The 26,696-nt window shown below is 41.7% G+C and overlaps 1 protein-coding gene across 1 annotated transcript in view; it reads left to right on the plus strand.

Moving 5' to 3' along the window:
- Positions 1–26,696, plus strand: part of NNT (nicotinamide nucleotide transhydrogenase) — a 188,551-nt gene that overhangs the window by 113,713 nt on the left and 48,142 nt on the right. The window contains exons 18-19 of the mRNA XM_073622115.1: positions 18,126–18,285; positions 19,948–20,029. Coding sequence (XP_073478216.1) covers positions 18,126–18,285; positions 19,948–20,029 — 242 coding nt within the window. The remainder of the gene's footprint in view (positions 1–18,125; positions 18,286–19,947; positions 20,030–26,696) is intronic.

Raw genomic sequence — 26,696 nt, forward strand, 5'->3', positions numbered from 1 at the left:
TTATTCAGGACTTTGCAGGCTCAAGTTGCCTCTCAGTGCATGCAAGGAAAAAAAACTGAACAAATACTTGAGGGATACTTTCAGCTGCTTGTAGGGGTTTATAGAATCCTAGATACTTGCTTTTACGTACTAGTTTTTTTTTTCAGTTTAAAAAAGAACTTTTCAGAAAATAAAGTCATACTAGATGACTTCAGGCTGGCCCCTTTTGCAGGTATAGCTATGTAAAACATTACACATAAGTGCCTATACTGTTTAAAATCCAGTTATACACTGTCTCACCCTGCTCTGCACATGCTCAGTTGATCTCGATTTTTGGCATTGTGCTGAAAATCAGAGCCACTAGAGCCCAATCTGCTTACAACCTAAAGGTTTACTGCTGCGCAGGGGCTCTGGGCTTCAACAAAATGGCAGCCTTCAGCAAGAAGAAATAGGAGCAATGATGGAGGCAATTTACAGCATGCACTAATTTTGGTAGCATAATTAATGTGTAATGTATGTTCCTTGCTAAAGAACATTATTTTTTATCAATTTGTTTTTGGTAAAGTAATGCTTTAAGTCAGGGGTCTTCAAACTTTTCAAACAAAGGGCCAGTTTATTGTCCTTCAGACTTTAGGAGGGCTGGATTGTGGCCAGCAGAGTCAGAAAATGTCACAGGCCTGGCATCAGTGAGAATTAATATGGCCTCATAATTGGTGGTCAATAGGAGGAGACATAGTATCCCATCATTGGTATTGATGGAAGACCTGGTACCCCATTGTTGGTGTCAGTGGGAGGAATTGTGCCCCAAGGGCCGGATAAAGGCTGGCAAAGGGCCACATCTGGTCCTCGGGCTGCAGATTTGGAGACCCCTGCTTTAAGTGACATAAAGCAAGGGACCGTTAAGGAGTTGTACTCGGCAATTACAGATCCCAAGCATTCTGATTTTAGTCAGAAGGGGAGAATGCTTTCAGTTTAGTAGTATTTTCCAAGCTGGTCCTCAAATCCCACCAACAGTGCATGTTAAAGTGGATGTAAACCCAATGTCATCCTTTCTAAACTACTGCCATAGGGGTTATCTATAAGGATATACATGCCTCTCCTGCATGTATCTTTACCTGTCAAATGTCTCCCCTCTGTCTGTTATGAGACCCGAAAAACTGCAGATTCTGTGGGTGGGTCTGTTGTCTGGAGCTCGGTGGGTGGAGTCATGATGTCAGTAGACTCCCCGCCCACCTCTACACTCCCCTTGTCAATATGCATTTTCTCCTGTGTATTTCGTACACTGAACTTCTGCTGTGATCTCTAATATCCAGTGAAAAGACAGGAAAGTAACCACATGACTTCAGCATGCCAAATAGTGCTGAGGTGTGGAACAGCCAATCCTTGCAGAGCTGCTGAAGAAAGGAGTGGGGGAGGGAATTAAAAAATAATGCATGTTTTAGGCTAGTGCACGAGATATGTAAATCACCTGTCACTCACATCAAGGGGGAGGATTTGACAAAGTTTTTCTCTGTTTGTCAAAATTTATCTCACTGAACAATTAAAGAGGATTGCTCAGAGCTGGATTAACTTCGTGTGGCAAGACTGGGCTCAAATGATAGGAAATCTTATACTCTACATTATGACATAAAAAATGTGGGTTTACATCCACTTTAACTATGCATAGGCAAAGTAATTTGTGTCTCATCACTATGAGGCTGCCTCTGCTAATCATACACAGTATGTAAGCTGCAGTTATTATTCTCTCTTGAAAATGTTGATTGCCTGGCTGTCATGCTTATTCAGTGTTTTCAGCATTTTGAAGCCCTGACCTGGAACAGCTATAGAGGTCAGAAGTTTTGAATTTTCAGCTCTGCATGCTTGTCTCTTGGGTCCTTGACACAGAGCATGCATTTTTAGAAGGGAGCCAAAGTAATTCCGCTTTAGGAGAGTGACCAACTCTCACATGTTGTGAACTAAAACCCAAGGTGCTGCACAGCTCGTTTGTGAGATTCAGTAACACACACTCAAATTCGAAATCTTGCTACACTCCTTGGTATCTTTATTGAAGTATTAAAATCATTTTTACCCTTCAATGCCTAAGCCAAGTTAAAACCCGTATTTTATGCTAGAAAATTACTTAGAACCCCCAAACATTATATATTTTACAAACAGAGACCCTAGAGAATAAAATGGCGATCGTTGCAATATTTTATATCACACGGTATTTGCGCAGCGGTCTTTTAAACACAATTTTGGAAAAAATACATTTTCATGAATTAAAAAAAAAACAAACCGTAAAGCTAGCCCAATTTTTTTTTTTTTTTTGTATAATGTGAAAGATGATGTTATGCTGAGTAAATAGATACCTAACCTGTCATGCTTTGAAATTGCGCACACTCGTGGAGTTGTGACAAACGAAGGTACTTAAAAATCTCCACAGGCGACACTTTAAATTTTTTTACAGGTTATCTGTTTAGAGTTACAGAGGAGATCTTGCACTAGAATTATTGCTCTCCCTCTAACGATTGCGGCAATACCTCACATGTGTGGTTTAAACACCATTTAAATTTTTTTTTATTATTATTACACGGTCTCTTTTAAAAAAAAAAAAAATTCTGATAATTCTTATTGCTGTCACATGGAATGTAAACATCCCTTTTGACAGTAATCAGTGACAGGTACTCCTAATCCTAAATCCCTCCTTTTGCACTTAAAAGCATTTAAAACGCCAGTTTGGCAGTTTTGAATACCGTTTTGAATACTTTTTTTTTTTTTTAATCTGGCGCCATTTAAGTCTTCAGTAAACTGGAAGTCATGTCATGACATTGCTTCCGGGTTACTAGATCCGAGACCCGATCAAAGCTTATTCCGGCTTCATTCAGGTCTCCAGCCAGCCGGGGGACGTGTCCGCTGGTCGCTCGGGCCTCCCAATGGGACGGTAGAGCCCGGGGGAGCTGCAGAAGGTGGCGGGGGGAGACACGGACATCCCCTCCCACTCCTTGGGATAACAGCCAAGCGACTTTTAACTGCATCGGTTGTCATCCCAAGAAAGCCGACCGTTTGCTCTAAAAAAACGATACTGGGGTGATGCGTGCAGCTGCTCCGGTTGGCGTGAAGGGGTTAATGCTTCAATAAAGATACCAAGGAGTACAGCAATATTCTGGATTTTTATAAGGGAATCAATAATGGCAAACTTGCATTCTCTCAGTCTCGGGTCAGTTCACACCACATGCAGTCTAATGCGTTTTTGTTCTGCATCAAAAACGCATGGAAAGTAGGTTATATGGTTTCCAATGGCATAGTTCACACCAGTGCAGTCAGTTCCAGGGCTTTCCAGTTCCAGAAAAAAAAAGCAGAACATGCTGCATTTTTTCCTGCACTGGACTGTACTGGAATGTAGTAAAACGCACTGGAATGCATCAAAAATGCACTGGACCCGAGTATAGTAAAAAAAAAAGCACATGCATCCGGAAACTCACCAAAAACACTCTGGACCACGTTAAAAACGCGCATGCAGAAACGGATCTAGAGTGCGTTTTTGTGGTGTGAACTGGCCCTCAATGTGTTTCTGTTACTCCAATATTCTAGATTTTTATAAGTGAATCGATAACGGCAGTCTTGCATTCTCTCTCAATATGTTTCTGCCACCTTCTATTTATTAAGAATGTTTTTTTTTTCCGAGTGTAGTACATCATATAAAAGAGAAACTGCCTCTGATGGGTGGCATTAAGGGTGTCGCATATTTCTAGCAAAAACTGCAGCGGGTCCATGGGGGCTGTTATTTCGCCCACTGCAGTCACATCAGCCACTAACATTGTAATGCTTTACCATGCATGAAAACATAGCTGTGAATGGGCCTAATACTTGGAACAATTAGTGGAATTTGATGACCGCTTTGGAAAACATTGAAGTAAAGCTGGATGAAGATCACTGTGATAGTCTGGAGAGCCTGAGGTTTAAATTTACTCATGTCAGTTCATAAATTACAATTTGCACGTTGGACTTTGCCAAGCTGTATTAGCATGGTGGATGTTTTTCATCTAGGGGGTATTCCATGTAGTTCAGATGTAGTCCACGGGCATAGATCTAAACCAGAGTCATGTGTTGCATGCGGCCCTCTTATTCTTTCCTCGTGTCTCTTGGCCGTTTGAAGATTTTTAATTGAATGGGGCCCCAAATTGTTTTATAGTTAAGGACTGGTTGTTGATGTATTCAGGGAATGTTTTTTTTTTACTATTCTTGGTTTAATAAATAATTTAAAAAAAAAAAAAACAGAGTTGGACATTGAGCCGTCTAATACAGAATATCAGTGGTTGTATAAAGAAAAACACAAATGTGTATTTTCTAACCAGTATGAAAGTTTTTAGACTTCCAATTTTTTTGCTTGGTAGTTGCTGAGTTTGATCCACCGAGCACCATACAAGGTTTGATTGTTCTGCAGACCTACATGAGCTCTTTGGCCTGGTGAAAGGGTTAAATGGCGCTCGGCTCTTTGATGTCAGAAGCGGTTTGATGAGTAGGGGAAGCATGTAAATGAGGAAATTGAGGGAGATCTGCATCAAATTTGTGCCTGTCTTCTGTACTGTGTGCTTTTAATCAGTGTCATCTTAAATTGGTCCGCTTTAAAGTATACAGATAACACAACATTTGTTTACCTCCAAGTCATGTAATGGTTATTCAGTTAATTCTCATTTCTTAAACGGGGTGATTTGTGTGTAGAAGTTGCTAAGGCTTGTTAAAATCAAAATAATTAAGAACCGCGTTGGCTTATTTATGTTTAGGAATAGTCAGACGGCCTTTGAAAAATATTATGTTAGTCTGTTTGGCGGTTTGTTTCCCTGCTTTGTATCAATGCACCGACAGAGTCTTGAGTTTCAGAAGTACTGAATATGAAGTGGTCCCTCCTACACATCCTGTGGGCCTGCTCTAATTGGACCACCCTACGTTTAGCGGAATTCCATGGCTTGTAAGGAGGTTTAAGTGCACTGTAGGCAAGTGGTTAAAAATGTAGTCCCCTGTAGCCAACCATTGGTGAGCAACACCGTTTCTCATTTTTGTAATAATTTTTCAACAAAACCGAACTCTGGGACCTAGTATGGGGGGCGGAAGAGGGGACAAAGATAGACCCAGTCGCCCCCCATGGCATATTGTAAGAGCTCTGTGAGGCAAGTTAATGGACAAGCTACTGCTGAGAGGCTGGGGGGGGGGGTCTGTAAATGAAATAAGGGGTCCAGACTTTCCAATATTTCTCGTCTCGCTATCTTAGCATCATGATAAGCTTCTCCATTGGGTTTGTGGTTTAAAGTGGTTGTAAACCCTTACGTATACCCAGTGAAGCGACTGGCCTCAGGTGACACAGAAGTGAAACAAATCCTCCTACATACGTTGTACCCGTTTATCTGCAGTCTTCTCTTCACTACATCAGTTTAAAGTCCAGAATTTATAAAGCTTGTCTGAGCTGTCATAAAAAAAGGGGGCGTAGAGCTGAAATTACACTCTGCAGAGCTTAGTGTGGAGAGCTCTGAGAGCTGATTGGAGGTATGGGACACACCCCCTTCACATAGCACACAGGAACAGTGCTGAGGCTGTCAATCAGCTGGAGATCCGTCCCCTGTCGTAATTTTTCTCTTGGTGTCGGGAAAACTTGTCAGAAGTGATTCATGCTGATAGCAGAGGAACAAAGCAGCAGACAGCAATCGCACTTAGTGCTTTGGATTGAGACACACTATAGAGGGACGTGCTTTATTCATACTTCCATGTGTGAGGCTTACAACCCCCTTTAACTATGTAGGTGGTGATCAGATATGGTTTTCATAGTTGAATTCATTCTGATTGTAATATGCAGATACATGGTACTGATTCAGCAGATCTAGTTTTTGCAAACATTTTATTTGGATCGTATAAAATCTGATGTGATATTGGCATCTTGCACCAGGGATGTTGCTAATGTTTCTGGATCATCTGTTCTCAAACTGGGACTTATTTGAGGCGTTTGGGGTCTGGAAGAATAGATATGCTGCAGTACAAAATACCTATAAAATGTGTCTATGCCCGCTGCTTATGCTACATCAGGGTGATTGATAGTACAGATTACACCGAGTAAAGCCAGGAATGCCATCATGGGAACACAGATATTCTCGGAATTAAAATACTGGTTGGGTTGTTCCTTTCTTGCTCTGCTGTTGGTATTTGGGATGTGTTATCCACACCAGTTCAGGTACAAGTAATAGGAGTCGCCCAGATGGGAACAGAACAATAAAACTGATGGGTTTTATCCTTCCACTCTAAGGGTAATTAAAGTTTTAGCTGGAGTATGTGTTAGGAACTCATTCAAATTGGGAATTAGGTGCAAACCTGATGGCAGACGCATGTGCATCCACCTTGGCGCTGCATGCACGCAGGCAGCCAATGATAGTGGATGCACACGCAGTGGCTGCATGGACACACATGTCAAAATTTGACATTTAGCAGGAACAGTTACACAGATCTGAACAGTGTCTGTGATTGGATCTGTGCACCCGCCCCAGACGGCATGTCAAATGGTGACATGTGCTTGTGTCCGTGCATCCGCTACATGTTTAGTTTATATGTACACCAAACTTTTATTTCCTTACTATGTGGCAAATAGAAGACTAACCTGCATTACACATAGTCCATGCTTAACCTTTCATTAAACATACTTGTATTTAACCCTGTAATATAAGGGGGAGGTTGAATATGAAGGCACTCTCCTCCTATAAAATCTAGCAGAGGGAAGAGTGTGACACCGTTGCTGAGGACGTCATGTGACGAAGCGCGCACAACGGCATCACGCTCTGTCAGTCTGCTCTAGGGCATACGAGAGAGGAGGACGGTGCTTAGCAGCCTGGTGCTTTACACACCTCCACTGCACTGTTTATGCCTGATTGGAGGGACTGTTTTTCTATCTAGCTTGGTACTAATGCTGTCCTACCTAACTTGGTCAATAATATACAATAGTACCTGGACTTCTTTTATTTTGTTATTATTTTTTATTTTTTACTTTTTGTCATTTTGTTATTTTTAAAAATCATATAAATTTTTTTCTGTTTGATTTTTTAAGTTTTTAATTTTTTGTTAATTAATTTTGCTTCAGTCATACCCATTATGGCTATTTAACCCCGTATTGCGGGTATATGAAGTTTTAAATAAAGTATCAAACTTTATTACGCTATGGAAGCTCTCCTTTTTTATAATATTTGAGGGGAAGCAATACCTCCAAGGATTGGAAAGCATAGGAGACATCCAACACAAAACACAGCAGCAAGGCGACCCATCCCCCATTTCAGGTGGATTACCCCAGTGTGGATTTTGGTAGCTGACTATCTGACAGACGGAACAAGTGGAGTGACCCAGCAAATTATATCAAAAGCACCATACCCCTGGTGGGGTTCTGGGAGTTGGTGAGTAAGCAACCAAAGGGGGAGCACAAGAGTCACCAGACAAATTGTTGGAGCACACAAGTCACCTGTGGGAACCTGAATAAATTATATTAACAGCAATATATGGGACGTTTGCAATATATGTTGTAGTTTTAATTGTTGCACCTGCTATATTCTGGTTTGTTCTATGCAATACAATATAATGTTGTTCATACAATTAAATTAGGACAACACGATATCTATATACCATCATAGAGATATATGGTTATTAATAAATGCATAGTATGGTATGCAGCCTCTGGCTTCCTTCCCAAAGGCTGTATGACACAGTAAGCTGTGCGACACTTGGTAATTATCATAAATTTCCATAATATATGAATAGTGGATTCATACTGATCGTAGGACCACCCATACTATAATAGGGGGTTCATACATATTGCACACCTAAGATCTATGAACATTAGTAGGGAGTGCTATACTTTAGGCTATCCCATAGTATAACCATTTTTAGGTAGCGCCAATATACCCAAACAATTTTACTTATAATAATCCGCTACATGTGTATCCACTTCTATAGGCTGTCTGTATGCAGCTCCAAGGTGGATGCACATGCAGCTGTCAGCAGCTCTGCATGGAGGACGGGGCTAATCGCCTATCTGATAGAGCCTGAGTGTCCTGAACTCAAAAGGTGAATATTTGCTATGTGTAGTTAACCTGTATATTGAACCTAAGCAGTACCCTGAAAAATATATTTTTTTGTCTTGATATCCTCCTGAAAAATAGTAGTGCAATTCCTGGTATGTGAAGGTGCCTAGGTACTCCTGTGCCTACAGCCTTCTAACTGTATATCTGTAGGGTGGGGCACTACTACCTCTGTTAGTCTCAGAAGATTTGGAGTGAGATTTGGAGATGTTACTACTGTTCTGCTCGCTGTTCTCCTTTCTGGAGGCTCTGACGTGATGAAGCAAAGCTCTGTCTTTACCAAGTGGCCTGCTCAACACAGAAACACTGAATAACAAGGCATGGTAAGTAATAGAAGAAAGACCAGCTGCAATGTGCAGGTAATGCCACTTGCTAGTCTTTTGCCTCTGCCTTCTTTTGGGGACAGCTTCCTTAATTCATTTCCGCTTTAAAATTCCTTGCGCAGAGTACTGATGTATTTATGTCAGATCTTGCTGGCAGAAAGTTCCTGAGCAAAAAACAGGAGTATGGTTCGTTTAGTGCTTGTGTTTACATGTGTATATGTGCATAAAAATTCCAAACGGCTTCTAGCTCCCTTATTGAAGAGGTCTTCTTTTCAGAATGTAAAATACTATCCAGTTACACATAATTTTTTTTTTTCGTTTTTCTGATCTGGAGCGGCACTAGTTTTACGGACCCTTTTACGCAGCTGTGTACACGGGCCCATAGAAAACAGTACGCTACATTTAGATCAGTAAATGCCTTAAAATTAAGGCTCGAACGATATCGTTCTTTCGGTGCCAATACGATACTGATATTTCGGCCACCTCGCCAATAGCCGATATTTTGTACATTTAAAAAAAAAATTTGCACTGTCCTTTTACATTTTTTTTTGTTTTTTTATCACTGTTATTGCTGTCACAAGGAATGTAAACATCCCTTGTGACAGTAATAGGCATTGACAGGTACTCTTTATGGAGAGATCGGTGGTCTATAAGACCCCAAACCCCTCCTCTGCACTTGAAAGTATTCAAAACATCAAGATTGTCGTTTTTGAATACTTTCTTTTTTAAAACTGGCGCCTTTAAGATGCCAGTAATCTGGGAAGTGATGTCATGACATCGCTTCATGGTTACTAGCTTTATTCAGGTCTTCAGCCAGCTGGCGGACATGCCGGCTGGTTGCTCGGGCCTCCCGGTGGGATGGGAGACCCCGGGTGAGGGGGGCGACTTCCCCTCCCGCTGCTTGTAATAACAGCCGAGTGGCTGTTGAGCATTAGTTGTTATTACAATAAAGCAAACTTCTTGAAGTAATATCGGTCAGTTTTTTGACCGATACGTCTGAAAAAGTGAATTTCGGCCGCACCGATAATTGGTCGATCCCTGCTTAAAATGTTGCAATTTTGAGTCCTAATTCTGTGTAATGATTTGTAAATTTTGTAGATTTACCCTCTAATGGTTATTTTATAACAATCGCTCTTGTTCAACAACTGCTGAGATAATATCTCCTGCACACAGAGTGTATTGTTTTAATCATTTTGACCTGCTCTGTAGACTTGCATAAAGAGAGAGGTATGTCACAACTGTGCAGCACTGCTAAACAGAAAACAGAGCATGCACGTGTAATAAGCAAATATGACAACTCCTCTGTAAATATAATTACAAAATATACATCTCAACAAAGATCTTTATATATAATAAGGCAAGACATACATAGATTGCATTTTTTTCCCCCCAATCTTAGCTGGCAGGTTGATCGAAAAAAAACTAAATTAATTACCCCATCCACACAAGCAAGGTGGATGGGGGAATCCTCCCCTTTTTTGTATTGTGGACTGACAATGGGGACTCCTCTGCTGTCAGAATGCACTGATCAGCGCTGCAGCCAATTGTCTACAGATGTTGATTGAATAACCGCTTTCCAATAGTCATTAGATCGTCTTCTCTTGTGCAGTAATGTCCATAGATTGAAATTCGTCTGTTTCCTGCTGGACCTGTCAAATTTCAGTTCATCTATTTCCAGCTTAAATCATTGATTAGATGAAAGGTAATATTTACTGAGAGACTTTGTAGGCTGCCATTATTGAATTCTACTAAAATGTTGGTTTGCCTGGCTATCATACTGATCGAATAGTTTTATAACCATCCTGCCAAAATAAATATTGGTAAAGCAACGTCCCTTCAGTAGAAGAGGTATCTAGTTACCTCTCTGGCAGCCCCAGTCCCGAACTTTCCTTCTAGTTCCAGCACTGCAGTCTTTGTAAGCCTCTTCAGCATTCTACACTTCTGGAAGAGTATGTTGCCTGTGTCCCTAGTACAAACAAATGGCAACCACCACAACCTATAACTGGCCTTTGCAGCAAGGAGCTGCTTGCTTGTTACCTGTATACCTGTTCACAGAAGCATTCAGATTCCAATCTCTCCACCATGGCCAAGACCAAAGAGCTGTCCAAGGTTGTCAGGAACAAGATTGTAGACTCACACAAGGCTGGAATGGGCTACAAGCAGCTTGGTGAGAGGGTGACAACAGTTGGTGCGATTATCTGCAGATGGAAGAAACACAAAATAACTGTCAATCTCCCTCAATCTGGGGCTCCATGCAAGATCTTGCCTCCGTGGAGTTTCATTGATCATGAGAACGTTGAGGAATCAGCTCAGAACTACACAGGAGAATCATGTCATTGATCTCAAGGCAGCTGGGACCATAGTCGCCAAGAAAACAATTGTTAACTTACTACGCCATGAAGGACTGAAATCCTGCAGCGTCCGCAAGGCCCCCCTGCTCAAGAAAGCACATGTACAGGCCCATCTAAAGTTTGCTAATGAACATCTGAATGATTCAGAGGAAAACTGGCTGAAAGTGTTGTAGTCAGATGAGACCAAAATCAAGCTCTTTGGCATCAACTCAACTCGTGTTTGAAGGAGGAGGAATGCTGCCTATGACCCCAAGAACATCATCCCCACCGTCAAAAATGGAGGTGGAAACATTATGCTTTGGGAGTGGTTTTTTTTTTGCTAAGGGGACAGGACAACTTCACAGCATCAAAGGGACGATGAACGGGGCCATGTACCATCAAATCTTGGGTGAGAACCTCCTTCCGTCAGCCAGGGCATTAAAAATGGATTGTGGATGGGTATTACAGCATGACGATGACCCAAAACACACAGCCAAGGCAACAATGGAGTGGCTCAAGAAGCACATTAAGGTCCTGGAGTGGCCTAGCCAGTCTCCAGACCTTAATCCCATAGAACATATGTGGAGGGAGCTGAAGGTTCGAGTTACCAAACGTCAGCCTCAAAACCTTAATGACTTTGAGAGGATCTGCAAAAAGGAGTGGAACAAAATCCCTCCTGAAATGTGTGCCAACTACAAGAAATGTCTGACCTCTTTGATAACCAACAAGGGTTTTGCCACCAAGTCATGTTATGCGAAGGGGTCAAATACTTATTTCACTCATTAAAATGTAAATCAATTTATAACTTTTTTTTTTTAAATGCGTTTTTTTTTTTTGGAATTTTTTTGTTGTTATTCTGTCTCTCACTGTTAAAATAAACCTACCATTAAAATTATAGACTGATCATATCTTTGTCAGTGGGCAAATGTACAAAATCAGTAGGGGATGAAATACTTTTTTCCCTTTACTGCAGTAATTTCAGAAGATGTCATTTATGGTAGCCTCCATGGTTTCTCTTGAAGTGTTTGCTATAGTGTTACCTTGTAGCAAGACAAATGTGATGACATTTGCCTTGTGTATCTAGTTCTAGTGTATCTTTTTTTCAGTCTTGTCCTGATTTGGTCCCACCACAGTGGGGCAGCATAACGACATTACATAACCTTGTGAGTGTGCGAGCGGCCCCAGCACACAGGATTATCTGCTGGAGATAATCTATTGCAGATGAGGAGGTGACAGTCGAAATATTTTGATTGCTCCAGCATTCTTCTTTGGAGAACATTTCTTATGGCAGGCTAGATGCATATTTGTTGTATTATCCAGTGCTGTGCGTGTCTGGGGAGACCTTGCACTGGGGACTTCCATTGCTGTGTTTGGCACTTTGGTGTCTGATGATGCAGACAGAGAATGATTAGATGTGTGTAAGCAGATAATCAGCCAGGTCAGTCTGGGGCCACCGGCATGATGTGCGGTTTAAATTCTATATTGCAGGGCATATACGGAGCTGTGTCCCCCTGCGTGCCAGCCATGCACGCAACGTTTTGTTTTTTGCTGTTTTAGAAAAAGAAAAGCAATTTATTCATTGCCGGAATGATGTAATTTGTTAAAGTGCAATTATCCCTGGTAACTCCTATAGTTTTTAAAAGTGTAACAGGTACTAAAAATTAGTTTAATAGTTTGCATATAATTTAGCAATTCAAAAAAAACAATTCTAAAAATACTTTAGAGATTGACAATTTAAAAATTGGAATTATCCCATGTCTATGTACACATGTGCATGTATATAGATTGACTGTAAAAATGTGTATAAAGTGATATTTTTGTGTGTCACTTCCCTGTGCAGATTGCTTTTCTCCTGTTATGAGCTGATTACCTCCGCTGGAAGTCTGTTCTTAGCATCATCTACTCTTAGGGCCCATTTACAGTCACCTGCATTTTTTTCTCATGGCAAAAAAAGCAGGTAACTGCTATGACACACAGAAAACAATAGTTTTCTATGTGTTATGTTTACACCAGAGTGCAGTGTTTCACTGCATTACAGAGCTGTGCGATATTATGCAACATGTATCTCTGTATCTCTGGCTGGCCCGGCTTGTCCCTGCGCTGCTGTGCATTGTCATGAATGAAGAGTCACTTCATGACAGTGGAAATCACAATATGCTCTATAGTACCTGTTCTCATCAGTGCAAAATGGCGCAGGGCGATTTTTGAAAAGGTGCAGGTGCTTCTTTTGGTGCCTTTATAGTGCATTTGTGGTCCCGTAGACTTCAATGGGAACATATGGAAAGCGCACGTGCAACACATGTACATATGGTTTTAGTGCGGTTTTTGGCAGTGTTTTGTGTATAAAATACAATCTCCTCCTCTCACAAAAACACTTAAAACATGAAAAGTCATCACAAACTCACTGAAAAATGCATGATTATGCAGCAGCACTAGTGTAAACCTAGGCCTAAATAACATTAGAAAAAAAAAAACGCACAAGGAAAAATGCATGACCCTGGAAGTGGAGAGCTGTGAACGATTGTCAGGCGCTTGGAGAGTAGCCCCATTCACTTGAGTGGGTCGTGCTCGGCAGACTCTATGCACGCCAAAAGTGACAGGGGATAAAATTCCTGCCACAGCCATGAAGCATAGCTTCACAGCCCCTGCTGCTGCCTCTGCAGCTAACGGGTAAAAATGTGGTTCAACTGTGAGGGTTTACCTCCCCTCAGCCACTAGTGTGAACAAGCCCTAAATGTGTACTAAAAGTTTCAGAAGACGGCACATATTTAGTCCCTCCAGTTTCTCCTGATTCAGTTTATTCCTCAGAACTTTCACCGTTTTTGTTGCCCGTCTCTGGACACGTTTGGGGGGGGGGGAGAGATTTAGTAAAACTGGAGAGTGCAAAATCTGGTACAGCTCTGCATAGAAACCAATCTGCTTCCAGGTTTTTTTTTTGTCAAAGCCTAATTGAACAAGCTGAAGTTAGAAGCTGATTGGCTACCATGCAGAGCTGCACCATATTTTGCTCTCTCCAGTTTTAGTAAATCAACCCCATTCTATCTGAGCTGTACCTTTTTGTAAGTGAATAAAGATCTATACAAAGCAATCAGTACCTCCTTCCTCATGCTGGTGATCCTTCTAGCGATGACTAAAGATCTATAAAGAGAAATCGGGGCCTCCTTCCTCCTGCTGGTGATAACTAAATATTTATAAAGGAGAATCTGGACCACCTCCTTGCCGGTGATGCCTCTACTGATAATTAAAGATCTACAAGGCTTGGTTCACATTAGTGTGGGCTGTGTATTTGAATGGGCTGCTGTGCCACATGAACCACAAAAAAAAGGTGCATGCACCTTTTTAAAACCGTGGCCACAGGGAAGCCGCATAGTCTTTTTGACCATGCGGTTCGCCATGATTGCGCTGCAAGCTGAGATGCGTGGGGGTGCCATTCAGAATGTACGCCAGCCCAGAGCGTCTCGCAGGAGCATCTTGATTCGGTTGCGGGTGTGGGAATCTATGCAATTCCCACAACCGGAACGCACAGTGCGCACTAGTGTGAAACTAGCCTTATGGGGATTTGAGACCTCCTTCCTCCTGCTACGGATCCTTCTAGTGATAACGAAAGATCTATATAGGGGAAACGGGACCTCCTTCCTCTTGCTGGTGATCCCTTGTAGTGATAACAAAAGATCTATATTAGGGGAATCAGGACCTCCTTCTTTCCCGGGTGATTCCTCTACTGATAACCAAGGATCTATAAGAGTAATCGGGACCTCCTTCCTCCTGCTGGTGATCCTTCCAGTGATATCTAAAGAACTGTATACGGAATCAGGGCCTCCTTTCTCCTGCTGGTGATAAACCCCAGAATTTCTTTTGCATTTCCGAAGGCCAGGCCACACTGTTTTCCATTTGCCATTATCTGAAATGGACACCCCAAACCTTTATTTCTCTGTAGTTCTGGCCAACATTGTATTCTATCAATGGGTTCTTTTTCCTTAAGTGCATTATTTTGTATGTAAAAATGTAGTTTCCACATCTTCCAACAATGCCAAATCATGTTCTATGTTACAAACGCCTCCTGGAATGTCTATCCCAATGTACACCTTTGTGTCCTCAGCAAAAAGATGCATCTTGCCAAGCAGGATGTTCTGTATACTTTTTATTTTTTCTCTTGTGTTAAGCATCATCTGTATAACTCCAGAACAGTATATAGGAAATGGTAGATACAAAAAAGTTTGAATGAAAGCCTCATCATATCAGATCCTAAGACAGAAACCAAGGCAAATTTATCTCACCCATCCCTACTGCATCACCATAAAGACCTTGGATCGTTCTGGTGCCCTGCCTGCACATACAGGAGATTTTGACCCAGATTTGCCTTATTAGGTCTTGAGACATGGCACATGACCACTGCAGAACACCACAAGCGATGCCTGGAACAGATCTCCCAACATCTTTTGGTTAGCCATCACAATGATCCAAGGTCTTCATGGAGCTTCAGTGTACCAATAGCGACCTCCAGCCATCCAGAGGATTATGATGAATCTGAATTGAGTATGAATGCAGTGAGCAACACACATACATAATAGGAGTTGGACTCAGACAGAACATTTCTCTGCAAAGGCAGGGTGGCACAATGAAGATCTCAGGAGCGGGGCTGAATGTAATAATTTAGGTAGGTGGCTTCAGCTGAAGGATGGTGAGAACTTTGCCTTTCAAAGACTTTGTTGCAGGCAGGTATTTCTCTGGGAAAACACCCAGTGACCAGCCTAAAGCCTCGTACACACGATCAGATTTTCGGCAGGGAATTGTGTGATGACAGGCTGTTTGCCTAAAATCCAACCGTTGGCACGCTCCATCAGACAATTGTTGTCTAACTTTCCGCCAACAAATGTTGGATAGCAGGCTAGTCAATTTTCGGCGGACAACGGTCTGTTGTCAGATTTTGTATCGTGTGTACACAAGTCCGTCACACAAAAGTCCAAAGTACAAACATGCATGCTCAGAATCAATGCTCACCAAACACGACAGCAGAAGGTGCCCAAAGGGTGGCGCTCAAGAGCTGAAATTCCACATAGTACGTCTAGTACATCACTACGTTCATGTTTGTTCGCCGACAATTGTGTGCCGTTAGTATGCAAGAGAAAATCCAGGCACAAGCTCTTCGGACAAAAGTCTGGCGCTCTGTCTGCCAACAATCCGATCGTGTGTACGAGGCTTTACACTAGGGTCATGATTTAGGTGAAAATAGTTCTATATCTTTGTAAAAAATTGACAGCTTGCATTCTTTTAAATATTAGCCTAACTCAGAGGATGGTCATCTCCTCCAGGTAGCTTTGATGCATTCATACATTCTTGTGTAATTCTGATCCAAATATACAGAAACTTTATTGAAATGTCTTTGATGCAGTAATGTTGGACATACAGTAAGGCTATAATTTTTCAAGATTAGTGTCTGTGTAATGTTTTGTCTATTTTCACCTTAGCAGACCCTTTTGAACTGTGTCTGAGTAAATTCCAGCTAATACCTATTTATGCCAGCCACTGAGTAGCATGTGAAGTTTTTCTTTTTTCTCTCATTGGAAAAAAAAAAGTCTTACCACATACCATACATACCATTTATAACTCCTATTCACAGACTAAACATTATCTCTATGTTCTTCAGTTTTGATCGTATAATCCTGAGCTTGTGAATTGGCATATTGTGTTACATTATTAGTTGCTTTGGTAGGGCAGCCCCTGTGTATCCATACTCCATCCTGCCGCAGAACATCTGAGCACTCATAAAGGCACATGATTAAATAAATGTTTGAATTATTTGTTTCATGTATTTATACAGTTCCATCATATTTCACATCTAGAACTATTTACTTTGGTATCTTCAACTAAAAGCACTTAGCCCTGAATCACAGTGATGCGATTTCTGATGCATTCCAGAACGCATGGAAGCTCACGACAAGTAAAATAGCATAGAAAACTTCTATAGGGGTCGTTCACATATGTGCAGTATGAATCCGTTGTGATTTTAACCACTCGACCTCCAGAGAGATTTCCCCCCTTCATGACCAGGCAACCTTTTGCGTTACTTCACTGCATTACTTTAACAATTACGCCATCATGCAATGTTGTACCCAAATAAAATTTATGTCATTTTTTTCAACACAAATAGAACTTTTTTTTGGTGGTATTTGATCACCACTGCGGTTTTTTATTTTTTGCGCTATAAGCAAAATAAATAGCGACAATTTTGAAAAAAAAAAACAACAAAAAATATCCAGTTAAAATTTAAAAAGACAAAAACAAATTTCTTCATACATTTAGGACATGTATTCTGCTACATGTTTTTGGTAAAAAAAAAAAAAAATCCCAATAACATATATTGATTGGTTTATGCGAACGTATTGTGTCTACAAACTATGGGATATATACTGGATATACTTCTTTTTTTTTTGTATATATGTATGTGTGTGTATATATATATATATATATATATATATATATATATATATATATATTTTTAGTAATAGCGGGACTGCAAAATTAAATCGGACAGTGACAATAATAGAGTGATCAGTGCTAAAAATATGCACTGTCACTGTACTAATGTCACTGGCTGGGAAGGGGTTAAACATCTAGGGCGATCCAAGGGTTAACTGTGTGCCTAGCAAGTGTTTGTGTTTTACTGTGTATGCTTTTAGTAGGGGAAATGATGGGTTTTATTCGCTGCTTTGAAGGAGCACATGATCCAGCCCCCCCGTCAGGATGAAACTCTGCTTTGTTTACATAGGCAGAACTCTGTTCTGATTCTCTGCCTGATGATCGGTAGGTGCCGGCGGACAAAGAGTGCCCGTCACCCACTTATCGGCTTCTGCTGTGAATAATCAAAAGCGTATATATATAAAAAAGAATTACCCGGTGTACAGCTGCCACCTTGTAGCAGTAAAACTGCTATAGGGCGGTCAGTAAGTGGTTAAAAAGGGTCATCTGCGAGTTTTTTGTGCTGTGTGATTTATGTTTATATATGTATGTGTGTGTATGTATGTATGTATATGTATATATATATATATATATATATATATATATATATATATATATATATATATATATATATATATATATATATATATATATATATATATATATATATAAAAAACAGCTTTTATACGTTGTGACCGCATTGCTACAATTGCTGCTCCAGTCCCATTTGTCAATCATGCTTATGATTCCTAACCAATCCAGTCTTTCTTTCACTATTATGCCCTTTGATTGCAATGAACTTGACTGTGCACAGTGCTTTCAGAAATGTTAACGCTGCTGATATTGCTCATAAAAAATTCTTATGTAATAGAGCCAATTAATAGCTCATTGATGATATATTTTTTTTCTTCTGAACTGGTGTGGTTTATTGGCCTCTTCTCTTTCTCTAGGCTATGAACCGATCCCTTGCTAATGTGATTCTTGGTGGCTTTGGAACTTCATCCACTGCTGGAGGCAAGCCAATGGAAATTACTGGTACTCACACAGAAATCAATCTGGATGGTGCAGTTGACATGATGAAGGAGGCCAATAGCATCATCATTACTCCAGGTAATTGACATGAAACATGACTGGTTGTGACACTTCCAATGTTTAAAGTTTTATATATAGCAACTGGTTATTACACACAATTTAAAATTAAAAAAGGAAGAGACGGGGATGGTATGAGTAAATCAGATTTGTATCTGCAGTCCTTATTTTGTGCATGTTTCCATGCGTACATGGCGCAGGCATTGACAGCATGCAAAAGATAAGGTCGAGAACGAAAAATGGAGAATAAAAAAAAAAAAAAAATAGGGCTCACTCTATTCAGATAAAGATAAAGCTTGGCATTCCTAACCTTTATCTTTATAAAGAAAAGGAACAAAAAGTGCAGCAGGTCTTCCCATATCTGTCCTATGATTTAGTATGCACTTGCACAATATGTCCAGGAGGGCAGGCAATGAAAGGAAAGGGAGGGAGCAGAAAAGCTTTCTGGTGTTGCTCCGGGAGCCACTATCGTACTGACTGACAGACATACTTTCCAGACCTGTGCATACTTGGTTAGCCTTGAAGCACTTTCTAGGTCCAGAGCTGTGGCAAAGCCTCAGGTGTGTGAGTCAGTCTCTGAAGACTGTGAGTAGGCCAGTCTACCCAAGCACTGGGAGCTACCTTGTGACTCGGACTGTTGGGCACCATTACAATTTCCAATTTTCTGTTGGTCTAATGCGGATGGACTAACACTGAGGGACTGAACACTAATGATGGGAAAAGAGGCACAAGACTTGCCACCTAGTGGATGACATCAAAGTGTTTGTAAAGGTTCTTTTTTTTTTTTTTTTTTTTTTTTTTTTTTGTAACATGTCTCACCTGCTCTGTGCAGTGGTTTTGCACAGAGCAGCCCTGATCCTACTCTTCTTGGGTCTGTCCACTCCTGCCCCCCCCACTGAGTGCCCCCATAGCAAGCCGCTTTATCTGAGGGCACTCGCAGACAATGGCTTCAGTTGCTGTGTCTCAGCCAGTGAGGAGGAAGAGACCCCAGAGAGCTTCCACTCTCATGCACATCCCTAGATCTGGCTCAGGTGAATGTTGGGGGGGGGGGGGGGCTTCATGCATGAAGGTAAAGAAACCTTCAGCTTTTATAACCACTTTCAGCCCTTTCCTGCCACAGCTTCTGATCGTGACATGTGGATTTTCCCTGATTGGTCTTTGCTGCCTTCCTACAGTGACCTGTCCTATCGTCTCCTGCTGCCAGCGACTGGTTCATGAGTATTCCAGGCTACGCTGTCCTTCCTTTGCAGTGAGACTTTTAATATTTTGGTCGAGCCAAAAGCAGTCTGGTATACAGGGTCGCTCCAACGTACAATCCACTAATGGTTCTGGTGCTGCGGCATTGCAGCTCCTCTTTAAAATAATCCATATGCAACCAGATATAATAAACTGCTTCTAGGGATTCTAGACAAACCTACTTTTTGTCACATGATGCTGTGCTATACTTCCCCTTTTGTCATGCACTGCAGGGACAAGGAATTCTTGGGCTGCATAAGGCTCAGGACATGGTGTTCCCAAAATACAAATCTACTAGTAATATAGAGTTTTCATCAGAGGGATGGCTAGAATGTAACACAAATAAGATTCTCAGATAGGATATGTCTTTGTATTCATTTCACATTTGTGCTTTCAACTTTGATCAAACTGTTCATTTAATCTTATGTTTCTTTTGGATTTTTTCAGGTTATGGACTGTGTGCTGCTAAAGCGCAGTATCCCATTGCTGATCTAGTTAAACAGTTGAAGGAGCGGGGTAAAAATGTCAGGTGAGTACATTTTCAGCCATGTGAGTTGAAAGCAAACAATTTTTCTTTTGAGTGCTTTACAGTTTTATTTAATGTATTTTAATTAATTCTGCTTGTGACCTCTTGGGTTTCTCCTTCAAATGCCTTTGGAGTTAAAAGTTCATTTTTAAAAGGGCTTCACCAAGCTTTTTCTTTGTTTGCCCAAAAGGCCACTGTTGGAATTAGACAGCTCCCTGTAGACTTCTAAGTTTAAATCCATTGAGAAAAAAACACTATAGATGCCACTGCTCTAAATCCTTAATACTTTGTCCTGAATGGGGCCCCATGGATCTTTCAGTGTGCTCCCCAACACCCTGTTTGTAAGCTGGAATGCCAATAAAAGACAGAGTGCAGGGTAACCTCTTACACTGTTCTTGTACAAGATTCAACCAGGAAGGGGACTTATAGTCTATTAATTTGCAGATCTCTGTGAATGAATAATGCTGCTGTGCAGGCAGAGCTGTGCAAAAGTGACAGCTGCTGCGAGGGAGAACAACCCCTACACAAGGTAGAAGAACCAGTCATGCGAGGGTCCACATGGCGGAACTTGGTATAACATCCACTTGGATGTAATATGGTATAAAAGGTGGCATGCGCCTGGAGGGAGCCCACCCCTCAAAGGGGTTGTATGGGTTTTTTTTTTTTAAATAACAAACATGTTATACTTACCTCCACTGTGCAGTTCGTTATGCACAGAGTGGCCCCGATCCTCCTGTTCTGGGGTCCCTCAGCGGCTGTCTCGGCTCCTCCCAGCAATAGTTAACCCCCCTGGGAAGCTCTATCTCAAGGGGGTTAGCTTGCAGGCGCACTCCCTGTCATACACGCTGCGTCCATAGACACAGAGTGTATGACTTGGTCCCACCCCTTCGGCGGCCACGTCATTGGATGTGATTGACAGCAGTGCGAGCCAATGGCTGCACTGCTATCAGTCTATCCTGTTTATCAAATCAACGGCCAGACTCCGTGTAGAAGAGGACGCCGGGGGACATGCACAGCAGGTGAACGGGCTCAGGTAAGTAAATGGGGGGGGGGGGGCGCGTCATTGCCAGGTGTTTCTTCACCTTAATGCATAGGTTGCATTAAGGTGAAAAAATACGAACCTTTACAACCCCTTTAAAGGCACAGGAGTGCACTGGACACCCAGCATATAGCACAATGGCAGCAAAGGGGTCCAGTGTGTCCCCTCACTGGTATTCCAACAGTACGAACAAATGGCCACTGCCCTCACCTATTACTGGCCTTTGCAGCAAGGAGCACATGGAAGGGCAATGTATGTCAAATACTGTAAAACCAAAGAAAGTTCCCAGCTAAATTTGCCAACCAGCCAGCAACCAACAGAATTATCCTGTCTACCAGTTTACATTAAAAACAGGGGATTAGTTTGCACACATTTGCAAATACATGCTTAAGATGCAGAGCCACTTTACGGCACCCCAGTATTATCTGCAGTCCTTACTCTATACATTTTTTTTTTTTTTTTCGCTGAAAATGCTTAAAAGGGAACCTGCAAAGATAGAAATTTTGGGGTTTGCGTGTACTGACTTGTTTTTAGAGTATATGCTCTATGATGGTCATCTTGAGCTGGCTTTACTGCTTAGCAAGGCATTGACCTGGAGTAGGCATGTAGCCAATGAAGCCATGTTGATACTAGATGCACTATGTATTCCACATCATTGGGATTAACCTCTCTCTGACTAAAACCCTGCTTTCTTGGACTGAGAATTTTCATGATATCCTGATGATTCTCTTAAAGATTTGCTGAAATAAAACAAAAGCGTGTCATGGGAACTCTAAAAATGCTACGTTTACTTGATAGTTTGTGTGTGATCCCCCCCAATCCTTTTTATTGTAGTTTAGTAGCCTTTCTAAACAGTTGTACCTTTTGAGGAACCCTTGAAGCAATTTTGGGTCTGAAAGAATGGACCCTGTCGCACTAATTGGTTTTTAAATAGTTTTCATTAAAAAAAAGAAAAAAAAGCGGAAGCATGCATCTCTTTAACCTTTTAATTTTACCCCTAAAGATGATGTTAAACCCCCAAACTTTTTATATATTTTCTGAAAGCAGACACCCTAGAGAATAAAATAGTGGTAGTTCCAGTTTTTTTTATGTCACACAATATTAGGGCTAGGAAATGCAATATTTCAGTAAAAATCACACTAAAATGAATTTTAGGGCAAACAAACACAATAAATTACCCACATTTTTGGTAAAATATTAAAGACACGGTTGTGCCGAGTAAATAAATGACCAACATACCAAACCTTAAATGTATGTGCGCCCCTGAAATGGAGACAAACTTCAGTACCCTATATTTTCTATAGGCCGCGCTTCAAAAGCCCCCTATAGGTATCAGTTTAGTGTTATGGGGGAGGTCTTGTGTTAGAATTATTGCTCTCACTCTGGCGTGCTTGGCGATTTGTAACGTGTATCACAATCGGCGTAGACGCCCCCAACGCATGCATATATGTGGCAGGGGGGATTTGCATATTTTCATGGGGGGGGGGGGGGGGGGGGGGGGCGGGGCGGTGTACCCTACATCCCTACATGTCTCCCTTCGACTCCACTTAATGTTTTGCAATGCAGATCTTATTGCAAAGCATTTCTTCCCGGCTGAGCTAGCTGGGGACACCTAGATGTTGACCCAGAAGTGAAATTTCAGGTCACAGCCAGAAGGGGAGGAGAGCGGACGTGTGTCTCTTCTACTTCCCCTGAGCCGCTAGCACCCGCCATCCCTGGGGGGGGGGGGTAGTAGGCGGTACCGGGGGGTTTGTGAGGAATTGGTTGGCAGTGCTTTTACCTGACAGGCAGGAGTTTGCCTGTCAGTTTCACACCTTTGGGATAAATTAGAGTGGAGACTGCTAGCCAGGCCTTTTCATCCACATCAGTGCCTGACCTTGTTTAGCTTCGTTTAGCTTTTACATAGTGATCACATGCAAGCTAAAGGGTTCATTTAGAAAGAAAAGAAAAAAGTTTCAGTTTGCAGAGGCCTATAGATGAGTGCCTTTTTAATGCTGTTTAATTGTCTAATACAATTATAGTATTAAATAAATAAATTGTAATACATAAAAATGGTTAAAGCCCTACATTATTTATGTCTTACATTGTTCCAAATGTATTATTTAGGTTGCCAAATAATCTGAAATATAATCACGTTAGCTAATTTTTATTTATTTATTTATTTCAGGTACTTATATAGCGCCGTCAATTTACGCAGCGCTTTGCATATATATATTATACATTCACATCAGTCCCTATACCCTCAAGGAGCTTACAATCTAAGGTCCCTAACTCACATTCATACCTATACTAGGGCCAATTTAGACAGGATCCAATTAACCTACCAGCATGTCTTTGGAGTGTGGGAGGAAACCGGAGTACCCGGAGGAAACCCACGCAGACACAGGGAGAACATGCAAACTCCAGGCAGGTAATGTCGTGGTCGGGATTCGAACCAACGACCCTTCTTACTGCTAGGCGAGAGTGCTACCCACTGCGCCACTGTGCCAATGCCGCTAATGCCGCTATCTTGTGTCAGTGCATCTATATTTCAATATGTTTTGGCTTTAAAGGGTTAAAAAAAGGGGTCTGTATATGATATACCATTTGTGATTAGTTCGGGCTGACCAAGCAAGGAGAAAAAAATTGTTCAAAGGTCTTGTGGCAGATTTTTTTTTCAGTTCATTACTCATATTCTGTTTTGAGAGTTGTGAAAATTTGAAATGGTTTATTTTGCGTGTCATATAACTTTTCAGGTCTGCTTGACAGACATTCCTGCCTTCTGCAGCCCTCACACTGACAATGTTCTTTGTTCGGTTCTTGTGGAGGGCCCTGTCAGTAATACTGTGCCGCACAATTTAATGTTTCCTGGCAGTTATCCCCTTCAATCTCACTTCCTATTTAAATCCTTAGAGGTCCATCCTTGACCATCTGCTTATCTCATGCTGACTGTTAGTGAAAGGAAACATTTGGAGGCCTGGTAGAATGGGTTGGAGGTACACATGTCATAGGCTAGCATGCCTGATACAAATCAACATTTTTCCTTGTTATGTTATTTGACGCTTAAATAAAGATGGCCTTTTTGAGACACTTGGGAGTGCTGGCTTACAGAGTTTCTGTAAGGAAGTGCCAGTTGTTGTCAGTGGCAGTAGAGCTGTCTTTAAAGGAGAATTTCAGGTATGGATATATTATACATAATGCTATTGATCCAGCTTGGATCAATGTAACTATGTATATGCCATACCTGGCCGATCCCCCTGAAAGTGTGACATCATCACCCCCACCTCTCCAGCTTGTCCAGTCAGAGAATGCTTGGCATTCCTTCAGAAAACGCAAAGCATTCTCTGAATTGCTCCTGCACCAAGTAGCCAACCTCCTGTGCTCAGAATGCACCAGGCCAGCCGCTCGGAACAGGACCCAAAAGCACTGGAGTAGTGGTGTCCTCTTCATTGACTTCTAGCTTCCAGAGGTAACGACTAGATATGGACCAAACTGGACCTATAAATTAAACTATGTATAAAAATTTCCATATCTGGAATTCTTCTTTAACCACTTGCTGACCATAATATGTATAAATACATTGCGGCTTACCAGTGGTTTACCGGGGTTTTGGCTGAAGATATCAGCCACAACCCCCTTTTTTTTTTTTTTTTTTTTTTCTTTTTTTCTTTTTTTTGCCGCCGATTGGCTTTCTCATGAAAGTGGCTCCACTGGGATATTATGGGATATTAGCTGCTGGGTCGCTTTCAGAAGGGGGTCGTCCGCTACTCGTCTCTGATCACCTCTATCGATCTTGGAGGACCAGAGCGACGTGGTCTAGGGTGGAAGTAAACAATTTTTTTTTTTAAAAGCAAAAGATAAAATAAAAAAAAATAAAATATATATATATATATATATATATATATATATATATATATATATATATATATATATATATATATATATATATATATTAATTATACAGTGGGGACAGAAAGTATTCAGACCCCCTTAAATTTTTCACTCTTTGTTATATTGCAGCCATAAATAATTTAAGTTCATTTTTTTTCCTCATTAATGTACACACAGCACACCATATTGACAGAAAACCACAGAATTGTTAACATTTTTGCAGATTTATTAAAAAAGAAAAACTGAAATATCACATGGTCCTAAGTATTCAGACCTTTTGCTCAGTATTTAGTAGAAGCACCCTTTTGATCTAATACAGCTATGAGTAGGGTTGTCCCGATACCGATACTAGTATCGGTATCGGCACCGATACCAAGCATTTGCCCAAGTACTTGTACTCGGGCAAATGCTCCCGATGCTTCCACCGATACCTTGATAGTCAGCAGTGATTGGCGCGTGGGGGAGTTACAAGCTTCTCCCCCCGCGGCTTTCAGCTGCTTTAGTGACATACAGCGGTGATCGGTGCTTGTAACTCCCCCACACGCGATCACCGCTGACTGTCACCTCATCCCCCTTAGTCCCCCTCCGCTGTCCTGCTCCGTTGCTTTGTCCCCCTCCGTTCCTCTGACCCCCTCCGCTGTCCTCCTTCTTTGCTCTGTCCCCCTCCGTTCCTCTGACCCCCTCCGCTGTCCTCCTTCTTTGCTCTGTCCCCCTCCGTTCCTCTGTCCCCCTCCGCTGTCCTGCTCCGTTGCTTTGTCCCCCTCCGCTGTCCTCCTTCTTTGCTCTGTCCCCCTCCGTTCCTCTGTCCCCCTCCGCTGTCCTGCTCCGTTCCTCTGACCCCCTCCGCTGTCCTCCTTCTTTGCTCTGTCCCCCTCCGCTGTCCCCATCCGTTCCGGCTTTCCGCTGTCCCCCTCTCTCTTCCTCTGTCCCCTCCGTTCTGCTCTCTCCGCTGTGTGAATGGACAGAGTCAGCAGACTCTGTCTATTCACATAACTGAAACATTGTAATCACCTGTGATTACAATGTATCAGTTTATGAATGGAGAGGAGCCGCTGTCTTCTCTCCATTCATTGTCAGTGCAGCTGAGGCTGCAGAGAAAGGGACTGGGGAATCTCTATCCTCTGTCTCTTTCTCTCTCTCAAGGGGGAGATATCAGAGGTCTGTTAAGACCCCTGATATCTCACCAAAGCCCCCCAACAGGGCTGATTAAAAAAAAAAACACACACATAGTGCAATAAAGAATAAAAAAAAATTAAATTGTAAAAAATAATAAATGTAAATGAAAAAAAAAAAACCACACACACCGTTCACTCCCCCCCCCCCCCCCCCTAAAAAAAAAACCAAAAAAAAAAAACACTGTCACGTGACATTAAAAAAAAGAATCGGTATCGGCGAGTACTTGAAAAAAAGTATCGGTACTTGTACTCGGTCCTAAAAAAGTGGTATCGGGACAACCCTAGCTATGAGTCTTTTTGGGAAAGATGCAACAAGTTTTTCACACCTGGATTTGGGGATCCTCTGCCATTCCTCCTTGCAGATCCTCTCCAGTTCTGTCAGGTTGGATGGTAAACGTTGGTGGACAGCCATTTTTAGGTCTCTCCAGAGATGCTCAATTGGATTTAAGTCAGGGCTCTGGCTGGGCCATTCAACAACAGTCACTGAGTTGTTGTGAAGCCACTCCTTCGTTATTTTAGCTGTTTGCTTAGGGTCATTGTCTTGTTGGAAGGTAAACCTTCAGCCCACTCTGAGGTCCTGAGCACT

Source organism: Aquarana catesbeiana, linkage group LG01 (genome assembly GCF_042186555.1).
Source record: "Aquarana catesbeiana isolate 2022-GZ linkage group LG01, ASM4218655v1, whole genome shotgun sequence".
Lineage (NCBI taxonomy): Eukaryota > Metazoa > Chordata > Amphibia > Anura > Ranidae > Aquarana > Aquarana catesbeiana.